The sequence below is a fragment of the Tenrec ecaudatus genome, chromosome 10 (assembly GCF_050624435.1).
Source record: "Tenrec ecaudatus isolate mTenEca1 chromosome 10, mTenEca1.hap1, whole genome shotgun sequence".
NCBI lineage: Eukaryota > Metazoa > Chordata > Mammalia > Afrosoricida > Tenrecidae > Tenrec > Tenrec ecaudatus.
In genome coordinates this window covers 110,982,400-110,997,827 of record NC_134539.1, presented here as the reverse complement: position 1 = coordinate 110,997,827, position 15,428 = coordinate 110,982,400, and the positions used below count along the sequence as shown (strand labels likewise).

Genomic DNA, 15,428 nt, shown 5'->3' with positions numbered 1-15,428 from the left:
CCAGAAGTCCCCTTGGACACGGGAGGTGCTGCTGGACTGTTAGAAGCTAGTGGGGAGGTCTCTTTGAAGATGCCTTAGCTCTAAGCGGTGGCCGTTCCGGGGGCGTGGGGCAGAATGGAGGTTCACTTCATGGTACCTGTAAAAAGAAAGAGAGAAAGACTCCCTCTCCAGATTCCGAGAGAGGCTGTGGATGCAAACAAAGTGGGTGGCATTCGGGATTCCCACGAAGCCATGCCCACAAGTTCTCGTCGCTAATTAGAAGCAGGTTAAAATACCAGCTGGGACACATTCAAGGGCTTCCCGCCAGCCGCCAGGGGGACTGTGGCCTTCAGGTGGAGGCAGGAAGGTGGCTGTGAATGTTCCCAGGGGTCCCCAGTCTGTGTCCCATAGAGCAGATTGCCCCGCCCTCACACCAGACCAAAGATGAGCTTCGCAAGCAGCGGAGATCTGGCACTGAGAGGGAGGCCCTGTTTCCTTCGGGACACATTCCGATGGGCATATGGAGATTGTGGGGGGCGGGAGGGAACCTCAGTTGCTTCCCCAGGAGTGATGTGGCTTCCTGCTCAAGCAATCCTGTTTGGGGCTGAACCCGCCCCCGCCCCCCCTCCCCCGGTGTGTCTTGGAATCATAGGCTGGCACCCAAGCCCGGGCACCCAGCACTGCTGGCTGCTGGCCACTCTTAGCCTAGCTTCAAGTGGTGAGTCTCCCCAGAATTTGTTTGTCCCTGTTGCCTAATTAAAGAAGGAAAAGCTGTTCGCCCGCCTGCTGCCGTCTGCCAGATTCCTGGTCTGCGGAGACATGGCCGGATCTGGCCCTACAGGGCCGGATCAGGAGAAAGACCACGTGCAGCGAGGCTGTGCCCTCAGAATCGCCGTTCCGGAAGGGACACGAGCCAGACCCGGCTCCCATGGTCACACAGGCACACATGTGTATACACAGGTGTTCGCGCGGTCACTGGCCCCGGCCAGCCCCAGCAGGTCTGTGCTTGCCCCTAAGCCTGGAGTGGGCTGGGTTGGTTAGTGGGGGAGGAAACTCAGAAGTGCCCTCTGGGTGTGGCCTGGTGGCCGGAGGGCCCAGAGGCCCTGTGCTCCTCTGGAAGGGAACCCTGCAGCAGCTGTCCTGAAGGGAGTCCACACTGAGTCCAGCAGGCTGTGGGGAAGGGGTGAGAGGGAGGGGCTACATGTAGGGACAAGTGGCCACAGTGGTGGGTGCTAATGGTCTGTGAGGCACTAAGGGGTGGGGAGTCTCAGAAACAAAGGCCTGTTAGATGTGGTTCTGCTGGATCTGCTTTCTGGGTCTTCTAGCTGGGGGCGCGCCTCCTCATGGTGCGGGCATGAGGCAGCACCCCTGATACCCTGGGTGTGAAGATCAGCGTGGAGGCACTTTCGGAAGACCGAGCGTGGGCCACCTCCCAAGCCGGGAAACCTGTTATGCTCGGGCAGCACTTGTTCCAAAGGGCGAGTGGATTTCCCCTGAAATACTGTTGCTACCTGGGCGTCCCCAAGTGACACCAAGGGTCCCTTAAGCTGGACTCCCGCCCCAAAGCATGGTGACGCAGCCCCCACCCGGCCACCCCTGGCAATCTCTGTGACACCCTCTGAGGAGTGGGCTCCCCCGACACTGGAGCCCCTCGTGAGGCAGAAGCAATGAGGGCAGTGGACCCGAGAGCAGCCTCCAAGCCTGCAGGCTCCCGGCGGCCAAGCTACATAGAGGTAACGTGGAGTCTGCGTTTCTGGTTGCTAGTGCCTCTCAAATAAGCTCACCCACATGTGATGGTGCCCGAGAGGACGGGAGGCGTGATCTTAGGACCCTGGGCCAGGAAAATTGGTCTTTGGACCTCAGGGGACAGGTTGTTGTTCAGGTGCTGGTGAACGCTCCGGCCCATAGCTACCCTCTGTACTGCCGGTCCTGCGCCCTGTGCCTGAGACCGTTGCTGCAGCCACAGTGTCCATCCATCACGTTGTAGGCCTTCCTCTTAGTCGCTGCCTCTCCACTTTCCCAGGTGTGTTCTTCAGGGGGTCTGAGTGGGGGATAGGGAAGCCACTCTGCAGGCCCAGTCTGGACGTCTTTCCCCCCAGAGGTACAAGGGAGACTGGGAGACCAGGCCCTGCGGCAGCCCTCGCCGCTGCCTCCTGCAGCCTGTGTTTCTTTCTTGCTTTTTGAAGCAAGCCGCCTGTGTGACCACTTACTCCAACTCTGAGGTGTCAGGTGGGCGGCTCCAGTGCTGAGGGGCCAGCACTGGGCTGGTCCGTGGTGTTTGGCCGGAGGAAGATGAGGCAGTGTGCTTCTGTAAAGGTCTTGGAAATCCCGCGGGGGAGGGGGCGGGCGGTTCTGTCGTAGAGTGCTGCGGTGAGTGGGAATCCACTCCCAGGGTCTGGTGTCCTGGCAAGATCCGTGCCATCCCCGCATCTCTCCGCTGTCCTCGGCCACTTGCGGTGCTGACTCCGGCTGCAGCCTCCCTCAGCTCTTCAGTGTCCCACGGTCCCCCTGGTCCACAGCAGTCTTACCAGCTCACTCCTTAACTGGCTTTGATCACCTTTGTGATCATGGAAAGAATGGAAGGAAGAGCCTGGAGTTGAATGGAGACGACATAGGCGTTCCCTCTCTGCATAGACAAGTGACTTCATCCCCCCAAAGGGAGCTGGGCAGGTCGCTCCGGTAGTGGGGAGCGCGAGGCCCTGCAGCCCTGGCTGACCAAGAGTCTGGATGCGGGCACTTTGTGTGGCAAAAGAAGGGCTCCGTGGTGGGGTGACTAGGATGAGAGGTACACAGTCCCCAGGGGTCTGTCCGACCCTGGGGCCTTGGAGACCGGGAGCGAGCAGCTGGGGCTGGTGGGCAGGGAGATGGTGGGCGTCTGCCATCTCCCAGCCCCGAGGGGGAGTCCCAGGCCCGTCCTTTGCCTGCACTCACCCTCCATTCATTCAAGGGGGATGGCTGTGCCAATTTTTCCTGAAGGGGCAACGAAGTTTTTGTTCCCAAGGCCCTTGAGCATGTCAGTTCTGACCTCTGCCCCATAGACTGTGCCTACCCAGATGGTGCTCTCCAATGCCAGCTGCGCCCCTGCTGTGCACCTGGAGCTGAGCTGGTCCTTCCCCCTTTCAACCCTTTGAATCCAGGGTCCACCCTCTTCCCTTCAGCTAGGGAGTGGTTCCAGGGACGTGGCCTGCCACCTTGTGGCCGAAGTCACAACGACAGAGACCTCTCCACACAAAGGCAGAGTCAACCTGGAGCCAGGATTTAGCTTTCATCAGCCAAGTCGTTTTGTCTGTCTGGTCCTCTAGCGCTCCGTTTTTAGGCCTGTTTCCCAAGGAGTGGCCACAGAACGAATGGTGGCCTCCAAGCGGGAAGAGCTGCCGAGAGGCACGCTCCTCGCCAAGGTTCCAGCCACTCGCTTCCTCTGCTGTCCCTTCCCCTGCCCCCCTACCTCTCCTGGGCTGTCTCCCCTGGCAGATGCACAGAAAGGAGCAGAGAGGGAGGTAGATGCCTTTCCCCCCCACCCCCCACACTCGGGATGAGGCACATGGGCGCATTTAGCATTTGCTTCGGTTTGTAACCAGAGGAGAGGTGCACACGGGTTTCCAAGAGTATGTGGGAGAATGCCATTGGCTTCGCATCCCACTGTCCCTGGGCTCCTGGAAGCCCCCTCGTATAGGCTGCGGTGTTTGTCAGGTTGGAGGCAGGTGGGCATCCTTTTGGTGGGCTGTGCCCTTACAGCTCCGCTGGCGGGGGGGCCCGGGGTAAAGAGGAGCCAGAGGCACCACCCTCTGGGCTGGGCTGCCTCCCCTACCACCCTGGTCAGGCTGTTCCTCCAGGGGTCAGCTTGTTGTGCGGGCGCACAGGGCCCACTGTGCAGCCTTTCCAGAGCAGTGCAGGCCAAGGCATGGACTCCTCTCCTGACGGGTTGAAGGGCTCAAGAACCATCTGGGGTGCTTGCATTCAGCTGTTGTGTGCAATGGGGGGGGGGGGCACCACAGGATGACCCTATAGGTCAGAGGACTGCCCCGTAGGGTTTTTCTAAGCTGTAGTCTTTAATTTAATTTTGTGTTCACGTATCATACATATCCACAGTTTGGTCACATTCCTCAGAGCTGTGCCACTGTCCCCACCGTCAATTCCAGGACATGTCTTCCTCCTGGAAGGCGCCCTGGTGCAGTCATTAAGCCCTGGGCTGCAAGGGGAGCAGTTTACGATCAAGTCAGGACTTCTTGCTCCCATAAAGTTAGTCTCAGAAACACAGTTCTAGCCTGTCCACAGGTAGCTGAGTCAGCCCTGATGCCCCTTTGAACCTCCGTGGGTCACCAAGTGGGGGTTTCATAGCAGCTGTCCTCCTGAAGGGAGCGGGTGGCCATGAACTGGTGCTGGGCTGTTAGCCTCTGCCCCGGGCTGGTTTTTTTTTTGTTTTTTTAGCATTAAGGGCTCATACAACTCTTATCACAATTTATACATACATCAATTGTATAAAGCACCTCTGTACGTTCATTGCCCTAATCATTCTCAAAGCATTTGCTTTCCACTTAAGACCTTGGCATCAGGTCCTCTTTTTTCCCCTCCCTCCCTGCCCCCCCCCATGAGCCCTTGATAATTTATAAATTATTATTTTGTCACATCTTGCCCTGTCCGACATCTCCCTTCACCCCCTTTTCTGTTGTCCGTCCCCCAGGGAGGAGGTCACATGTAGATCCTTGTGATCAGTTCCCTCTTTCCAACCCCCTCTCCCTCTACCCTCCCAGGATCGCCACTCACACCCCTGGTCCTGAAGGGATCATCTGCTGGGGCTGCTCTTTAAGCCACAGTAAGACCTTCGGATTTCAGGAAAGGAAGTTGAACCACAGCGAACCCTTACCAGCAGCCGCTGGGGCAGCCACGAGCACCAGGCACTCATGTGGCTCGGGGCAGTTCCCCACAATGGTTCAGGCTGGCCCATGGGGCAGGCGCAGCCAGCCAGAGGATCATTCCAGCCACACACCACACCAATCCCACCTGGCCCCTGGGAGCAAAATCCCAGCGAGGGCCGCATCCTGGGCCATTCGGTTTTCCTGGGCACGCATGTGAGGGCACCTGGAGCAGGTGCTGCAGGGCTCAGAGCAGTCCTTGGGAAGGGACAGGATCCAGCCACAGGCCACTGTCAGCCCAAACCAACCTATTGTGCTTGAAAGGAGCCCACCACCGCCTACCCAGTTTACACCCACCCCGTTATCAACCAGGTGATTACCACCAGCCCACCTGGCCCGGGTCCTTCTGGGAGAGCTGTGGGGCTTTAGGCAGCACTGTCCTGAAGATCCCCAGCAGGAGTCTGCACCTCTGCCCACTGGCAGCCAGGCACCCTGGCCTTTCCTCAGCAGTGCCCACCCTCCAGGCAGGTGGACTTCCCCAGTGCCTGTGATTTGAGACCTCGCTTAACTGGAACTGCAGGAGCTTTCCTGACCTGCTGGGGGTGCTGCTACGGTCTGACCCACCTGTGAATGAGGCCATGCCCGCTGGCCAGAGGGATCGTGTGAGGCGTGCTGCATGTCCACAGTGGCTGTTGACATCAAGGGCAGGACCACCACCGCCACACCCACCCGAGCCTGGCCAGAGGCAGCTTAGCGGGGGGAAGGTCACAGCCAGCAGCCCTCCCCTGCCTCCTGCCTTGTCAGGGCCAGAGGTGGGAAGATAAACTGAGCCCCCAGGCAACTTACACCTGGAGCGAGCTGGCTGGGCAGCACAGCCTCCACTCTGGCGCTGGGAGCTGAGCTTGGCTGGGAGGGAGACCTCCTCCCTGGGGAGATGCTTTCAGTAACTTGTAACATGTAAGCAACAGGTGGGGCAGCCGTGAGGAGCATGTTTGTGCTGTCACTTTATTATTATTTTTTAAACTTGATTAGAAGTGTTCAAAACCAGGACCACCACACCATCTAGGAGATCAGCAATTTCGGGAAGTATTATGACCTGGATTATTTTTGAGGCTCAGCAGAAGCTCATGGCATTTCTGATTTGTCCAACAGTAACCTTGCTGTGCCTGCGGCATGTGGCGTGACCAGGAAGCCCAGCGACAATGCTCAGAGAAAGATGTCTTCCCAACTCACACCCCTCTGCAGGCCTGCCTGCCTGCCAGGCTCCCTAAGCATATCCATGGCCCCTCACTGGTAGCTCCGGTCCCTGCTGAGGTGATCCTCCCTGGCCCGAAGCTGCCTTTTCCCTTCAAAAAGCAAAATGCTGGCGGCCATGGCCGAGTTCAGGCTGTCCACACCGGGCACGACGGGAATCAGCAGCCGCCTGCCACCCGTGCTCTCGGCCAGCTGCAGGGACTCCAGGCTCAGTCCGTGGGTCTCACCACCAATGACCACAGCCGCGGGCGCCTCTGTCCAGTCCACGTCATAGTTCTGCACCTCCAGGTCAGGAACCCAGGATTGCCCAGTCCCTGGGTCGCTGTCCTCCGCTTCCTCAAACTTGTGGAACTTCAGGTAGCGCCGGTCACACACCCAGCCATGGTTGCTGGCCTTCTGAGAAGGCATCTGGGCCTGGGCGTAGATGCCACAGTTGTCAGCCACGTGGACCTGGGTGTCGGTGGGCAGGTAGTTGGGTACTGCTTCCCAGGCCAGGTTGTTGATGATGGGCACCTGGAAGTGTGCGCCCATACCTGCCCGAAGCACTTTGGGATCCCAGGCGTCCACACAGCCTAGAAAACAGACAAGCCTGAATCAAGTCTGCCGACCAGGAGCAGCTGTAAGCCCACCGCTTCCTTGGGGATGGCACGGGGCTGTGTGGTTAGTCTCTGCCAGGGCTGGAAACAGAACTCACCCATCACTCGGACGTGGCCTGTGTGTGTCCCAGACACTGCACACACAGTATCAACGCCCCAACCTTGAGCAGCCTAGAGGCTGGGCTATTTCAACAGCGACGCCTACAGAATCAGTAACAGTCAACACCCAAAAGCTGCACGGGCAGGGTACCAGAAAAGCCCAGCCCTGCTGGCTCGGGAAGGGCAGTAAGAGCAGGCACAAAGTTCAGAACAGGGAAAGCTGGCCAGAGTCCGAGAACTGCCAGTGAGATGACCAGAGGAACGAACAGCAGGGGATGTGGGCAAGATCACCCAGGAGGTGAGCAGGGACCAATTTAAGGACACCGGCGTGTTAATCCAAAGATGGTAAGTCCACTGGAGAAGTTTCAGTAAGGTGACAGGATCTGATTGATGCTATAGACCAGCAGTTCTCAACCTGGGGGTCTCCAGCCCTTTGGGGGTCGAATAACCCTTTCACAAGGGTCGCCCGATTCATAACAGGAGCAAAATTACAGTTATGAAGTAGCAACGAAGAAAATGTTATGGTTGGGGGTCACATGAACTGTGTGAAAGGGCCGCAGCCTGAGGCAAGGGGAGGACCACTGCAGTGACCCTTCTGTGGTCACTGCCAACTCCGTGCTGGAGCAGGGAGACACTGGGCACAGGCGTGTGTCACAGGCACTGGGAGTAACGAAGGGGAAATCGCAGAACCAGGACTGCAGTCTGGATGCTCACAGCCCTGCTCGCTCTCCTCCCTTGCAGTACTCGGCAGGAAGGAAACGCACGGAGAGGAGCCATCGCAGGACAAGCTCAGCTGCTCGGCATTCGCAGACGGGCAGGCTGGGAGAGATGGCACCAGCAGGCACTGGGCCCTGACTGCACCCACACCTACCAGCCCCCAATGTCCACGCACATGTTTCATCCCAGTTATTCTGGAAATGAATGTGTGGCCTTTAGGCTAGATTAAAATTGAGACTAAGACACAAAGGGGAGCTGTACCTGGTGTGGCTGTCACTGTGGAGAACCAGAGGAGGGGTGCATGACAAGGAGAGGGGGAGCAGGCGAAGGGCTGGGTCTCAGGAGGGGAACAAGGCCATAGGAGGCTCCTGCACGTAGGGAGCAAGGACAAGACAAGCGTCCCCCCTTCACACAAGGCACTGCCTGGAGCGCTTCCAAGTCCCTGCTCATGCTTACGCACCAGCCGCCAGGATGGAGGGGTCGGCAGTAAGGCCTGCGGAGACACCTCAGAACACTCCCAGCCCCCTCCCGCCAGCAGAGAAAGGCAGTTGGACAAGGTGTAACTGGGCAAGAGGGGAAAGGAGCAGCCAGTTGAGGCTCAGCAGTGGGTGCCACTCTCCGTTTGCAGCAAGTGGTAATTTGGGTGTGCCGGAGGAGTGATACTCTGCCCACGGGTTGGATAGACACTGGAGGCAAGCCCAGCTGGTAATTAGGTCTGTTTACAGCCACACCTATTAATTTCCCTTTCTGATGAGAGGAGACAGAAGTGGAATGAAGCTAATTGGGGCGTGGGGATGTGACCCATCCTGAGACCACGGGAAATGTGTCAGAACCCACCATTTCGCTGTTGACACCATCACTCTCAGAGGTTCACGGAAGGTCACAAGCTAGGGAGGCGCCCAGAGCCAGCCGTCTGGGAATTCAAGGCCATGAGGGCTTCTATCACTTTCCCTTGATACAGGTAAAACTCTTTAATAGTAACATTTTGGAATCCAGCATTTGCTTCGCCACGTACTTGATGGGTTTCATCTCCCTTTGGAAACCACCCTGGGGCTGCCTCCTTTATTCCCGTTTCACAGATGAGGACACTGCCGCCTGGAAAACCGCTCACCCGGGGAAATCAAAGAGCACTGCTAGTGAGGTCCTAGCTCCCACACCCACAGACGGGTTCTCCCCACCCAAAGGGGTGGAAGCTGACCCGTCCTCTCCCTAGGACCGTGGCCTTGGTGTCATGGGGGTGCCTTCCAAACAAAGGGAAAAGACCCTGGCAGAACAGCGGCTCCGGAGGGGCTCAGCCGGGCCAGTTCAGCTCAAAGCAGGGAAGACAGCTCAGGCTACAGCGACTGTGTTTTAGGATTCCAAACGGGTCATCCTGATAGATTTTTCTCGAAGGACCCAGGACGACCACGTGGGCTTCTTACAGAGAAGTTGTAAGAAAACATAATTGCACTGGAAAGAAAAAGGCCAGGAAGCTGCACCGCGGATGCTTCCCTACGACGCACAGTCTGCTTGTTCTTCAGGGGCAGGGCTGCCTTAGCAGTTCATTGGGAAACCTTTCTGCAACCACCCTAGAGCCCTGACCCTGCCCGGCAGACTCCCTGCCCCCCAAATTCAAAGGACGTTTCAAAGGAACACATAGTATCGTGGTGATGCCCAAACTGCCACTGTGATATGGGGTCGACAGAAGAACGAAGAGTTCTTTGGGGAGGCCTCACAGAGATGAAAATAGCTCCTGCACAGTTTGGGGTTTGAAATTTGTTTCAACAAAAGTGTCCGTGATTTTGTAGCTATGCGCTGACTTGCCTGCATGTGGCTCGTACGGCGCAGATCAGAGGTCTGAACTCACATGTGCTGGCCCTGGGTTCTAGCTCCTTTAGAAGTGGCCAGCGGGGTAGCCCGGTGGCAGGGGCGCTTACCTCTGGTGAGTAACACTTTGCTGCAGCCTGCGCCCGCAGCAGATCGCAGAATGGTCCCCAGGTTCCCGGGGTCGCGGAGATTGTCACAGATCAACAGTAAGGGCAGTGAATGGTGAAGCTGAGTTTCTGGGTACGTCATCTTAACATGGTCAGGTTTGGCAAAAATCCCTAAGGAAACAAAACAGGAGGTTCACTCATCAGATGTGGGCATTTGGAATAATCCAGCTCTTTCATTTACTGGTTACTTTTCAGATACTCTGGCAGAGGTTGTAAGGAAATGGAGGGCGAAATCTTTTCTTAATTTGACTTAACATCAAAGAAAGAAGACATGACCTGAATACTTGATGCTTGCTTCATCAAAGACGACATTCAGGTAGGTGGTCCAGAGATGCTCATGGATGGTGCCCAGCTATCAAAAGACATAGCATCTGGGGTCTTAAAGGGTTGAAGATAAACAGGCGGCCATCTAGCTCAGAAGCAACAAAGCCCACATGGAAGAAGCACACCAGCCTGTCCCGACACAATCGCTGAAGACAAAGCAGGTGCATAAGCAAATGTGAAGAAACCTGATGGTGCCTGGCTATCAAAATATATAGAATCTGGGGTCCTATAGGCTGGAAGATAAGCAAAGGGCCATCTAACTGAGAAATAACAAAGCCCATATGAAAGAAGTGTACCAGCCTGTGAGATCACAAGGTGTCGAAGGGATCAAGTATCAGGCATCAAAGACCAAAAAAAAAAAAAATCATAGCATTGTAAATGAGAGGGAGTGCGGAGTGGGGACCTAGGGCCCATCTGTGGGCAATTGGACATCCCCTTGTAGAAGGGCTGTGGGGAGGAGACAAGCCAGTCAGGGTACAGTGTAGCAAGAATGAAACGTACAATTTTCCTCTGGTTTTTGAAAGTTTTCTCCCTGCCACTATCATGATCACAATTCTACCTTACAAATCCGGCTGGACTGGAGGATGTACACTGGTACAGATAGGAACTGGAAACACAGGGAATCCAGGACAGATGAACCCCTCAGGACCAGTGGTGAGAGTTACGATACCTAGAGGGTGGAGGGAGGGTGAGGGAGAAAGGGGGAACCAATTACAAGGATCTACATATAACCTCCTCCTGGGGGATGGACAGTGGAGAAGTGGGTGAAGGGAGACGTTGGATGGTGTAAGATATGACAAAATAATAATAATTTATAAATTATCAAGGGTTCATGGGGGAGGAGGGAGTGGAGAGGGAAGGGAAAAAATGAGCTGATACCAAGGGCTCAGGTAGAAAGCAGATGTTTTGAAGATGAGGGAAACAAATGTACAAAAGTGCTTGACACAATGGATGTTATGGATTGTAATAAGAGTTGTACAAGCTCCTAATAAAATGATTTAAAAAATTATTTCCTAACATAAAAAAATCTTAGTAATGATTTCAAATTAGATGGACTCAAATGGCTCTATGCTAGAATAATTTTGAATTTTTTGATGTTTTTAAGCAACTCACTCTTCGCATGGGTGTAACTGAGGGCTTTGGATATACCTGAGAAGAGAAAAAAATCATTATTTCTAGTTATGGATTAATAAATTTATATGCATATTTTTAAAAACGGCCATTGCCAGTGGAGGCATGCAAATCAAAACAATAATGAGCTATCCTCTCACCCAGGCAATAATGGCAATGATTCAAAACAGAAGACAACATATGCTGGCAAGGGGAGGGGGAGACGAAACTCTCGTGTCTGGTGGGACTGTGAAATGGGACGGCTAAGGCAGCCGACAGGATGGTGCTGCCTCAAGGAGGAAGAGACGCCGCATGACCCAGCCCTCTCATGACAAGGTATGCATCCTGGGAAACAAGAGCTACGTGCAAGCCATGTCCATCACAGCAGTCTTCGCCACAGCAGGGAGGCCGTCAGTAGGTGCATGTGCACACCTGCTAGGGAACGTGCGCTCCGTGCCACGGTCAAGAAGGATGATGCACCTAGAGGCCGCTCTGCAGAGGGAAGTAAGTGCATCAGAGGGGCAAATCTTGTCGGAGGCCACTCTTGACAGCAAGTCCTGAGAAGGTTTACATGCAGAAGGGTTACCGGCAAAGGGCTGGAGAGAGAAGTAAGCTCACTAACTGGACAGGAGGCATGCATTAGCTCGGGTGAAGGGAAAGGTGATGCGCAATACGGGACGGGTAGCACAAGGCAGACACTGCGAGAAGCACCAGAGTAAACGCCGACAACAGTAAATTCCAGACAGGCCCATCTAGATAAGATAGGCAGGATTAAACAATTCGGAGGAGAAAACAACGGGACCAGCAGTTCTGGGAGGACACGGGAGAGGGGAAGGTGGGGGGAAAAGGGGTGTCAACCAACCCAGGGACAAGGGAACAAGTGATCTGAAAGTGATGGCGAGGAAGGTATAGGATGCCTGGTGGGTCTTGATCAAGGACAATTTAGCCAAGAGGAATTACTGAAACCCGAATGAAGACTGAACATGAGAGTGAGACAAGAGGAAAGAAAGTAAAAGGAAATAGAGGAAAGACTTAGGAAACAAAGGGTATTTATAGAGGTCCAAATACAGGCATGTACATATGTAAATATATTTATATAACCATAGGGAAATAGATCTATGTACATATATTTTTAGGTTTAGTATTAAGGTAGCAGATGGACATTGGGCCTCCAGTCAAGTAGTCAAGTACTCCACTCCTTCAATGCAAAAACACTTTGTTCTATTAAACTGGCATTCCATGCTCACCTTCCCAACACAATCACTGAAGACAAATGGGTACATAAGCAAATGCAGCGAAGAAAGCTCAAGGTGCCCAGCTATCAAAAGATAATAGTGTCTGGGGTCTTAAAGGCTTGAAGATAAAATGCTGCCATCTAGCTGAGAAGGAACAAAGTCCACATAAAAGAAGCACACCAGCCTGTGTAAGTATGAGGTGTCAATGGGATCAGATATCAGGCATCAAAGACCAAGAATAAAAATTCTTATCAATGTGAGTGAGGGTGTGTGTGTGGAGACCCAAAGCCCATCTGTAGACATTTGGACATCTCCTTACATAAGGGCCACAAGGAAGACACATGCCAGAACTTTCCTCTAGTTCTTTAATGTTTCCAACCCCAAATTTTCATGACCCTAATTCTACCTTACAAATCCAGCTAGACCAGAGCAATTACACTGGTACAGATCAGAGCTGGAAACACAGGGAATCCAGGACAGATAAACTCCTCAGGACCAATAATGACAGCAGTGATACCAGAAAGGAAGGGGAAGGTGGGGGGAGCAACGGGGAACCGATCACCATGATCTACATAGAACCCCTTCCCAAGGGGATGGACAACAGAAAAAGTGGGTGAAGGGAGACATGTTAGTATAAGACATGAAAAAATAATTTATAAATTACCAAGGGTTCACGAGGGAGAGATGGTGGGGGGTGGGGAGGAGATGAGCTGATACCAAGGGCTCAAGTAAAAAGAAAATGTTTTGAAAATGATGGCAACATATTGTGATGAACTGTAAGAGCCCCCAATAAGATGATTTTTTAAAAATTCTGACATGTACTAACAACACAAAAGAAAATTTCTGAGTGAATAAACAGGTAGATCTGTAAGCTGAACATTTGTGGGATGGTGTGTGTGAGTGCACCCACAAGCAATTGAAGGTTTGGCACAGGATATTTCTGCATATGTGTGTGTGTTTGTGCGGTAAGTAGAGCATGGAGGGGGAAAAATTTTGCAAAATTTTAAGGTATAACTAAACACCATAAGGCACTGAGTCACAGGGTTTAAGAGCTTAGGACCATTGTCTTCAGGGACATCTCGATCAACTAGCAAAGCATAGACAATGCTCTATTCCTTCCTTCGGGGAGTAGTGACCAGGCTCATGAGAGCTTATGAGCAGCCATCAACGATACTATTGGTCTCTTCCTGTCCTGAGCACAGAAGGGTGAAAATGTCACAGACTCAAGGGAACAATTGGTCCAAAGAACTCATGGACCACGGAGACTGCAGGCTCCAAGCAGACAGCTCTGAGCTAGGTCACAACAGAAGATCTTGGATAGACCGGAATAAAAATAAGGAACAAAATTTAAAATCATAAGAAAGATGAGATTTGCTAGTGTGATCCTAAGACAATGCCCTAAGATCCCCCTTCACACCTGGAATGGGAAGGGGATCCAACTAACCAATCAACAGGTCTACAAAGTGAACATGAACATTGGGAGTAAGGTGCCCCTCAGAGCAAACAACCATCTGAGACCCAGAGGGTAGCATTTCCCCCAAACCACGGTCAGAAGGCAGGAAGGGGCAGGAAAGATGCACGATGGGCAAATAGAAATGGGGAATTGAGGGTGCAGGTGGGGAAAGTGCTGTTGCATTGAGGAGGTTGCAAAAAACCCAAACAAATCTGTGGGTAAACTGTTGACTGGAAAACTTATTTGCTCTGTAACATTTCACCTAAACCATAATAAAATATTTAAAAAGCAACAGCAAAAACCAAAACCATAAATTTGAGGGAGCAGGATTATTGCTAGTGACTGCAAAGAGCCTTTATAAAAATATTTTCAAAAGCTGGCTTCCGTTTCCGTTGGAAATGTACTGTAAGACACAGGTCTGAGAACTTTGTTTTTTTCTGGATGTGTTTAAAAAGAAAAAAAAAAGGTTAGTTTTTCTCTGGTTTATCTTATGATTGCTGGGTTTTTTAGTGTATGTTCCTGTACATGAAATCCAGGGCAGGTACATCTATAGAGATAACTGGGTTAATGGTTTCTTGGGGGTGCAGCATGGGAGGGGAGGGGTTGGGGGAGGGGAAAGAGGGAGCTACGTAATAATATGCACAAGACGGAAGACAATGTTTGTACTTGGAACTGTACTGATGATTGTTCAACTCTTCAATAAGACTGAGCTATTGAACTGTATGATGTGAATTATATTTCATGGCGGTAAAACTATATTAAAAAGGAAAGAGGAGCTGTCCTAAGACAAGGACAAATCGTCCCAGGTGAACAACGGACTCCCACAAACCAAGCCCAGGAGGCTGGTACAGGGCGGGGCGACAGTCTGTTATACATTGGGTGGGCTCACGTCTCCTTGGCAACTAGCAACATCAACTTCTAGCGACACCGTGTATCCACTGACCCATTATTCCTTGTGGCGTTACCAGGTCGGACCAGTCCTTGATGTCGTCAAATTTCACCTTAACGAGGCTGACGCCCTTCAGCTTCTCGGCGGGCAGCTCCCTGACGTACTCCAGCCGGCTGAAGAAGAAGGCCTTGGGCACAGCCCCAGCCTTGAGCGCATCGGCGATCAGCCGGCGGCCTTCCAGGAGGATCTTCCCATTCTTTTCCCGAAACGGCCTGGACTTCACTATCGTCATCACACTGCTGTGGGTGGACACACAAAGCCGCACAATTAATAACGTACTCATGATGGAGGCACACCTACCGCGACCGGTCACCGAGGGTCACGGAACCACGACCGGGCGGATGCCAAGGGGCACTTGCTCGGGCTTCCCGGTCAGCGGGAAGAGAAGTGGCAAGACAGGCAGGTTTTAGGAACCTCCCGGGAGGGCGGCGAGGCCCCCCACGGAGGCGGCTCTCTGTCCGCGTCGGGACTGACGGGGTGGCGCGGAGGTGGGTTCGGGTGTTTGGGAACACGTCACCTCAGCCTCTTGTCCCCGGGAAAAGCCTTGTCGTAGCGAAGCCCCGACTCTTCCCAGGGGCTGGGCGGCGCCTCCGAGGGCGCCTGAGGCCGCTGTCGCGGGTGCTGCGCCTGGGAGCTGGCCGCAGACGCCGCCGCCCGGGGCTCTTTGCCAGGGCCGGGCTTCCGCGCCACGGCCTCTCCCGACGGGAACACCACTCGCACGGGCCTCCTCCGCAGCGCTCGAACGCAGCGCCTCGCGCCAACATCCCAGGTTTGAGCCACCGGCAGCAACGGCCTCACTGCGGACGCCGCGGCCTTCGCGAGCGCCGCCATCTTGGCCGCCGCGCGACGCCACGTGAAAGGCGCGCGCCGGCGCCGGGCGACGACG

General features: G+C 53.8%; 1 protein-coding gene across 2 annotated transcripts; it reads right to left on the bottom strand.

Annotated features, from left to right (window-relative positions):
* Positions 1–5,812: 5,812 nt before the first annotated feature.
* On the bottom strand, positions 5,813–15,405 carry MRM3 (mitochondrial rRNA methyltransferase 3). 2 transcript variants are annotated; one of them, XM_075561250.1, is made up of 4 exons: positions 15,060–15,405; positions 14,537–14,778; positions 9,415–9,582; positions 5,813–6,658 (listed from the first exon to the last, which is right to left on the bottom strand). In XM_075561250.1, the coding sequence occupies exons 1-4, from the start codon at positions 15,371–15,373 to the stop codon at positions 6,120–6,122; spliced, it is 1,263 nt and encodes a 420-aa protein (XP_075417365.1). In that variant the 5' UTR covers positions 15,374–15,405; the 3' UTR covers positions 5,813–6,119. The 2 variants fall into 2 exon arrangements, with proteins under 2 accessions (XP_075417365.1, XP_075417364.1); XM_075561249.1 differs by having other exon boundaries at positions 14,537–14,781; positions 15,060–15,404.
* Positions 15,406–15,428: the final 23 nt, after the last annotated feature.

Coding starts and splice junctions, on each gene's coding strand:
- MRM3 (XM_075561249.1), bottom strand. CDS start 15,373: ATGGCGGCGCTCGCGAAGGCCGCGGCGTCCGCAGTGAGGCCGTTGCTG. Junction 14,782..15,059: donor CCCGGGGACAAGAGGCTGAG/GTGACGTGTTCC, acceptor GTCCACCCACAG/CAGTGTGATGACGATAGTGA. Junction 6,659..9,414: donor CAAAGTGTTACTCACCAGAG/GTAAGCGCCCCT, acceptor TCTGTTTTCTAG/GCTGTGTGGACGCCTGGGAT.